Consider the following 8341-nt stretch of genomic DNA (forward strand, 5'->3'; position numbering starts at 1 on the left):
TCTCACCTACAATCACCCAAGCAGGTTGCAGGCTCAATGTCACCTGCAATGGTGGCCCTTAGGGAACAAAAAAAAGTAAAAGCCTTATGAGTGAAAGACCTAGACAAAGGACTACCAGCCTCCAAGAGGCACATGGGAATCCCCATCAGTACCACTCTCTCTTCACCAGCTTGTATGAAATGGGTAGCTCTTGGCTTCCCTTGTATGAAAGGAGTTAGACTATTGGTTCATTCAGTGGCATAAACAAGCAAAAAACTGTTCAACGTGAAGAGTTTTATTGTTTCACTGTCTTAAAAATGATCTGAGTCTTGAAGTCTCAAATGAATTGCATCAATTTGGACAGTTACACATCTAGAAATAACCAGCTGAAAAGATCCAGTTTAAATTCTCTATCTCACTTTTCCCACCCCAACCCCACATTTAATATTTACTTGTACAGATTGTATTTGTCAACAGGGAATATAGAAAGGGAAGCCAACCCAGGTGGGCTGAGACTATGGAAGGGGCCAAATCTTGTCCACTCACGGTATACGATGACGTTGACAGACTTCTGCTTTTGGATATTCGAACATATGAAGTAACAAAAAATCTTGGTATTCTGGGAGATATTTGATAAATGAAACACCTTCCAGTGAGCCTCTTCTTGCTGCATGGTCGTATTTATGTTACGGGTCTCAATGCCTCCTTTAGTAGGATACGTACAATTGGTGCTACAGTTGATCCACAGGGCCTTGCCAGCCTCAACCACAGGCCACTCTGGCCACACACTCACCTCAAATAGTTCCTCCCCTGCTACTGCAAGAATTGAAAAAGAGAAATTTGACAACATATTGTTTACTTAAGACCTGGAGTCACACAGAGTTAAAATGATGAGCTCTGGTAGAATTTATCATACTTCAGATAAACTGAAAAAAATCAGGAGTAGCCTTCATGAACTCAGACAAAGCCACGATAAAAATAGATATCATTGTAGAGACAGGGCATCTAAGTACTTTAAAAAAAAGTTGAACTAGCGAAATAGACATCAAGACTATGACCTTAATATATCCCCATTCAGAACTAGACAATTCTATATAAACTGCATTTTTGTTTTTCTTCCCGGGTTATTTATACCTTCTGAATTCAATTCTCCCTGTGCAACAAGAAAACTGTTCGGTTCTGCACAAATATATTGTATCCAGGATATACTATAACCTATTCAACATGTAAAGGACTGCTTGCCATCTGGGGGAAGGGGTGGAGGGAGAGAGGGGAAAAATCGGAACAGAAGTGAATGCAAGGGAGAATGCTGTAAAAAATTACCCAGGCATGGGTTCTGTTGTTAAAAAGATATTAAAATAAAATAAAATAAAAAGGAAAAAAAAACTAGACAATTCTAAATAAATATGAAAAAGGGAAGAAACCATGAAGATAATGACCTTTTGAAAAATTAAAAATCACTGATTCCTGACAACTACTGAATAGGATAAGAAAGGCATATAGCTATTAACTGTTACACTTTTAAAAATATGCAAGCTTCATAAACACAAAAAAGCAGAAATATTAGATGCCTTTATTGACCAGTTGCAATAAAATTATAATTAGTAAAAAGTCTTTGAAAAAAAGTCAAACCCAAATGGAAATTAATCCTAAAGAATTGGTAGATCAAACAAATTAGAAATAATGGATAACTTGTCAAAGAAAATGACAAGACAAAATACTAAATTTATTGGAAAATAGTCAAAGCAGACCTGAGGGGAAAAATATGTCTTAAGATTTTATCAATAAAAGAGAATAAATCAAAGAATAAGAACTGCAATTAAACAAAAAAAAATAGCAACAAACAAAACTCATGAAAATAGAAAGTTTGAAAATTAGGCAGAAAATAGCAAGAATTACTGAAATGATAAAATTAGGAATTGGTTTCTTGAAAAACTTAGAAAATTGATGAAGTCTTAATTTAGTTTTTTTAAGGGAAAAGAGAATTTACTAACAAGTGAAAAAAGAATTCACAAAAGAAAAATTTGTGTGCCAACAAAAATGATAAATGAAATGGAAGTGTATTTATACAAATACAAAATATTCAGACTAACAGTACAAGAAATAATGTCAATATCCAAAAAAAGAAACATTGAATGAGCCATAGATGAATTAAGAAAAAACCTCAAAAGTATCATTAAAAGAATTGTTTTTGATAAATAACCAATATAAAAGATATCCTACCAACCTCTTTTTATGATACACAGTTTAGATAATCAAACCAGGTAGAGACAAAACAGAATGGGGATAGGAACTACAGACCAATGTTTCTGAATATCGATGAAAAAAAGTATTACCAGAGAGATTGATATAATTTTTAAAATACTATGACTACCTTGAATTTATACCAGAAATACAAGATAAGTTTAATATTAGGGAAATCATAATGAACTATATTGATCATAAAAACCATGCACTTATATTAATGAAGAAAAAAATTGACAACATGGATTTCTGCTTTAAAAACTGTTATGAAGTGAGGCAGCTAGTTGGTGCAGTAGATAGAGCACCACTCTGAATTTAGGAAATCCTGAGTTCAAATCTGACCTCGGACACATGAATAAAAACAAGTAGACCTTTCTTTAATACAATAAATATTTACCTAAAACTGCATCACATATAATTAGAAAATGTTAGAGTCCTTTCTAATAAAACCAGGCATAAAATAAGGATATATCAACATTACAATTTGATATAGTTCTAGAAATCTCTTCTATGGCACTAAAACAAGAAAAAAATCTGAAAAAATGGTCATAGGAAAACCAAAATTATTGTTTTGGGTAGAGGAGATGGACTACTTAGAGTACCCTGAGGATTCATTTAAAATGTAATTGCAACAATAACTTCAATAAAGTAGCAATATATAAAGTATACCCATAAAAATGTCTTTTTGTATATTACCAGCAAAATCCAGCAGGAAGAGCTAGAGAAATTTCATTCAAAATAACTATAGGAAAAATACATATATATGCTACATAGCAAGATACACTCAAAATTATCTAAATACAACTACAAAATCATCTTTAGAGAAATATAGATTGAAAATCTATTATTGAATATTGAATATATTAATTGCTCACAGTTGGATTATGTCAATATAATTAAAGTGACTTACCTAAATTAATTTACTTATTCAGTGCCATGTCAAATGACCAAAAGATTACTTTGAATATTTTTTTTCTAAAGTATTTATTTCTTAGGAGGAAAGATTCACTACTTGACAAAAACTATTGGGAAAAATGGAAAACAGTCTGGCAGAAATTAGGTTCAGACTAGCATCTCAAAACACATATTGTAATCAACTCTAAATGCACTTATGATCTAAAAAGATATAAGTTGGAGGAACAGGGAAAGATATAAAAGTTCTCAACTAAAAGGAATATTAAATGATTATCAATTTTCATTAAATAAAACTGAAAAACATTTGCATAAAATTCTGTTAGAATTAATAGTGAAACAATGAACTTTAAAAAAATCCAGTTTCTATGATAAAAATCAGTGATCTTCATTGTACAACGGCAACAAGATTATACGATGATCAATTCTGATGGACGTGGCTCTTTTCAACAATGAAATGATGATCTTGTGATAAAGAGAACCATCTATACCCAGAGAGAGGACTATGGGAACTGAGTGTGGATTACAACATAGCATTTTCACTCTTTCTGTTGTTGGTTGCTTGCATTTTGTTTTCTTTCTCATTTTTGTTTTCTTTTTATCTGATTTTTCTTGTGCAGCAAGATAATTGTATAAATATGTATAAAATAAATAATAATAATAAATACATATATTGGACTTAACATATATTTTAACATGTTAATTCATTAACATATATTGGATTACTTGCCATCGGGGGGGGGGGGGGGGCGGAAATGGGAACACAGGGTTCTATAAAGATCAATGTTGAAAAATTATCCATACATATGTTTTGAAAATAAAAAAAAACTTTAATAAAGAAATCAGTGATATTTTAAAGGCAGGCTCTTTGGCCTCAAGAACATTGTTGAGTAAAGTTAGCTGTTCTGCTCTTAGTTCAGAAGATCACATAGTCTTGCACTCACTACTATATAGCATTATGACTCCTTTGTCCTGATTGAGACTATATTTCCTATCTTCTCTCCTTTCCTTTCCTCTTCTCTTGAGAGCCTCCATCTAGTTATTCTGTGAAGCAGAGGCCATGTAATCTCTCTATTGGACACCACCATTTTCTAGAGATAGAAGTGAGTATAGTGAATAGAGTGCTTTGAGCTTAGTACAGTACCTGGCAATTAACAAAAACTTGTTGACTTCTTGTCTACCTTGTGTTTCAAAACCATATAGGAATCTCCTTATAGGAAATAGTATCACCACCCTCATATAGGAATCTCCTTATAGGAAATAGTATCACCACCCTCTCCCCATCTAAGATGGTAGTGGATACTGTGCCTTCTCCCATCTTCAGCACATTTATTTGTATACACATTTGATCAAACTACTAATTTATTTGCCCTGATCTATATGGTGGTCTAGTAGGAAAGGACCATAAGATTCTACTCATGTAATCCAAAAGTCATTCTCTAGTTGTACCTAAAGTAGGCTGGTCATCCAGAATAGGGGACTGTAGAGAGAGGGCATACAGTCTAACCTATATATTTTTAAAAATCACTCAGAGAATTGTAGCAGGGATTCAACTTTGTGAACATAAGTATGAACTGCTCCCCATTAAAGCTATCAAAAAACAATTCTCTCTTATTTTGCTAACTTCACAATGTGCAAGCTAAGTGGTAAGAATGCTGAGCCTGAAATTAGGAAGATTCATCCCTGAATTCAAATCTGGTCTTTGACACTGTGTGACCCTGGGCAAGTTACTCCACCCTGTTTGCCTCTGCTTCTTCATCCATAAAATGAGTTGGAGAATGAAATAGCAAACCATTCCAAAATCTTTGCCAAGAAAACCCCAAATGGAATCACAAAGAATTGGACACAACTGAACAACAACAAAACTTTACAATAGCAAATCTCTAAGTTCTTCCAGTCAATTGAACTCTGAAACTGACAAAAACTCTAAGCTGTCCTCATTAGACCATCCCCTTCGGAGCCATTTTTTAAATGTTCTAATCTTACTGTTTAAATTTTTTTCTGCAACTACCCACTTTCTCATTCAATCATAAAGGAAGTTATTCCCATTGAGGTAATGTCCCCAGAGAGAGTAATGTTCCAGTTAACCAAGTCTTCTTGTCGTTCCCACTACTATCTACTATCCTTTCCCTTTAAATTCTTAGTTTTGGTGTGATTTAATACATTCTCCAAAGAAACCTCTGAGTCAGAGAGCATATTTCCTTCTGTAAGCCTGTCAGTTTTCCTAAGCATTGCCTTTTCTACTTGAGTCATTCCTCTGCCTTCAAGACATAGTTTTTAAGAATCAAAAATTCATTCATCTCTAACTCTGCCTAATACACACAAAAAAATCCCCCAAACAAACTATCTTCATTTTCTAAAAAATGTCAACAGTCCAGTTTTTCCAAAGCAAACAACAAGAACCAAGGAATATTTGATTTTGCCACATTTTTACTTTTCCTATCAAACTCCATAAGTATGCACACTATTAAATCTACAAGGTAAAGGGGAGCTTTGAGATATCATTGAGATGGATCCCAACATATCCCAAACAGTGTTCTGGCTACAGAACTTATAATCTTATATTTGTCTCTCCAATCACCCAAGATTCCCTTTCTTTCACAATATCCTTCTTCTTCTTCAACCATTTTAACCACAAAGACATTGCAAAATAATCCTGTTGACTCCACCAAATATTCTAGATCAGACCTTACTCAGGCTGTTGAATAATTCAACTCAGGTTTAGAATGTAGTGAGGAACTCATGGACCCAAAATAAAATAAAAATAATTTTAGTGGTACAAAGGGTAAGAAGGTTCCTTAGAAATCATAATTTCTAAGAATAAAAAGATATTAATTCAAATTAAAAAGGCTAGTCTCTTCAGTTTTTCCATTCAACTCTGCAAGTCATAGGGTAGAAAGGCAGGCATTCCCACTGGACAATAGGAAATCCAGTTAAAAATCCAAACTATTAGACTGTTATCTTTGCTTCACATGGAAAAGAATCCATAAGGGCTCCCTGCCCCTTTAAAGTCCAGCACAGCCTCCATAAAACAGGTGGCTGCTCTTACCACAGAGTGAAGAGTCTAAGATGACTCTGAGGTTATGAACCTTCATGACTGGGAAACTACTCACTTTGTGCCTAGCTATATTTTTCTTGATCTATGCTTTTAGCATGCTCTCTTAATCCTTCCCAGGGCCAGGATTTCCTCACAGCTGCTGAGATCCCCAGGCCTATGAGGAGGAAAGTAGCTATTTTTCTTTACTAAGAACCTCTCCCCCATTCCCTATTGTCCTCTCTTTCTCTTCCCAAGAAGGAATAGGTTTTAGTACTATTCTGACTGTCGTACAAGGAAGGAAATTTATTCCTTTTACTTGGGAGTTGTGTAGGTCAGAGAAAATTGTGAATATAAGGATAGAGATGGCAGCTGCATTTTGGTAGAAATCTGGCAGATTTTGAATTCCTGAGAAAGAGACCCAAGACTCAACATGGGGCTGAGTCTCATTATGGCATCTTCCAGAGCTTTCCCAGATTCTCTAGCCTCATGTTGTCTATTCATGACATGATGTCATAATGTGTGGACCACACTTAACAAAATAGCAATAGAGGCAGGGATGGAAAAAACATTAAATTGTACAATTGTACATTGTACCAAGACATTGTACCAAGTGTTTTACAAATATCTCATTCTATCTTACACAGAATTAGAATCATTGAAAGCTGAATTTTTTGTTCCCACCAAAAAAAAGTCAAAAGCCCCTCAAGGACCAGGCTAGGATGGGCCTTTACTCAAGAAGCAGGGAATTAATGGAATTGGGGGCTAGGACATACTTTGCCCAGGGGTATTTTTCCAGCTTTTTCAATACATTTCTATTCAGATAGGCAATTATTGCTTTGAATTCCATTAATCCCAAGAACATTAAAAGCTCCATGATCTAGTAAAAGACAGGCAGATATCTCCCTCCAACATCTAGAGAGCTAAGCAAAATGTTACTACCCAAGCCTTGCTAGCCCCTCCCTTAGACAGCTGCTTTCTTTTTTTTTTTTTTTTAAACCAGTACTTACAGATGTGTCCAATAGAAATTTTCCACCATTTTCCTCACCTGAAGAGGAGAGCAGGGTGAAGAAAGCCATCAGAACCCAGGTACTGAAAAGCAACATTTTCATACAGACTAGTGGAGGGATAGCTGAGAGCCTGACAGGAATAAGAAAAAGACACAAGTTTGGAAAGATCTTGTTTGGATGCTTGGTTAGGAGGCGTCCCCGGCAGTCAAGAATACCCAGCATACTCTTGATACTGATGACATAATTTCCTACAATTGTCTAAGCATTTCTAGGGAATCCACACATATTACCTCACTCTTCTACCCACAAGAAACCAAAGGAAGCAGAGCGACAACTGATAAGCCTACTTTGGTAGAAAAAACGTTATAAAGCCCACTTCCTGCTCATGAAGTAGGGAGGGAATGCAAAGAAAGAAAAAAACACCCAGAAATTTAAGGTTTCCCATCACTTGAAAGCTACTAGGGAATTGGAGGCTGATATATCATTTGCACTCAGGAGTTCTTAGCAACAGTAGGGCTAGCTAAAACCAACTGGGTATCTGAGCTATGACCAGCACCAACACAGTAAACTTCTAGTATTGGGAACCACTAGGATGTCTAAGAAGTGATGGATGAACTGGCCCATGTCAAAACTTCCATGACATGATCAATAATGGAAAAAACCTGTGAGTGGCCCTTGCACTTCCAATCTGGGTGAGACAAGGAGAAACAGTCTCCATAAATGAGCAAATGAATGGATGGATAGATAAAAGAATTAATTAATTAAATGGAATGGAATTATCAAAGAAAACATTTTGGAGGAAATAATTTGAATTGATGAAGAGCAAAGTGAGAAGAACCAGAACTCCTTATCCAAGATCAGCAACAGAATAAAGAAAAATGGCTTGGAAAAGCTTCAGAACTCTGATAGATGAAATAACCATGTCTCCTGGAAAACTATGATGAAACATATTATACATCTTCTGAGGAGGAAGTGATGGACACAGGGTATAGAAAGAGGCTTACATTTTGGGCATGGCTATTGTGTGGGTATGTTTTGCTTGACTATGCCTATTTATTACTGTAATGCCGGAGAAACTGAGGCAGGAGAGAGATTAGAGAATTTTAATATTTTATTAATGGGAGAGTAAGATTGACTGGACAAGACTCTCATTTGGAATTAT

The 8341-nt window shown here is 35.1% G+C and overlaps 1 protein-coding gene across 3 annotated transcripts in view; it reads right to left on the reverse strand.

The window, feature by feature from the left end:
• ICAM2 (intercellular adhesion molecule 2) overlaps nucleotides 1–7452 on the reverse strand; it is a 9143-nt gene extending 1691 nt beyond the window's left edge. Inside the window, exons 1-3 of one of the 3 annotated variants that reach the window (XM_051995009.1) lie at nucleotides 7218–7452; nucleotides 526–792; nucleotides 1–57 (exon numbers count right to left, since the gene is read on the reverse strand). The exon at nucleotides 1–57 is cut by the window's left edge and continues 301 nt beyond it. In XM_051995009.1, coding sequence (XP_051850969.1) covers nucleotides 1–57; nucleotides 526–792; nucleotides 7218–7401 — 508 coding nt within the window. In that variant the 5' untranslated portion in view covers nucleotides 7402–7452. Of the gene's footprint in view, nucleotides 58–525; nucleotides 796–7217 lie in introns of all 3 variants that reach the window. The other 2 variants (XM_051995008.1, XM_051995010.1) reach the window with 2 other exon arrangements.
• Between the last annotated feature and the right edge of the window lie 889 nt (nucleotides 7453–8341).

The sequence above is a fragment of the Antechinus flavipes genome, chromosome 4 (assembly GCF_016432865.1).
Source record: "Antechinus flavipes isolate AdamAnt ecotype Samford, QLD, Australia chromosome 4, AdamAnt_v2, whole genome shotgun sequence".
Taxonomy (NCBI): Eukaryota; Metazoa; Chordata; class Mammalia; order Dasyuromorphia; family Dasyuridae; genus Antechinus; species Antechinus flavipes.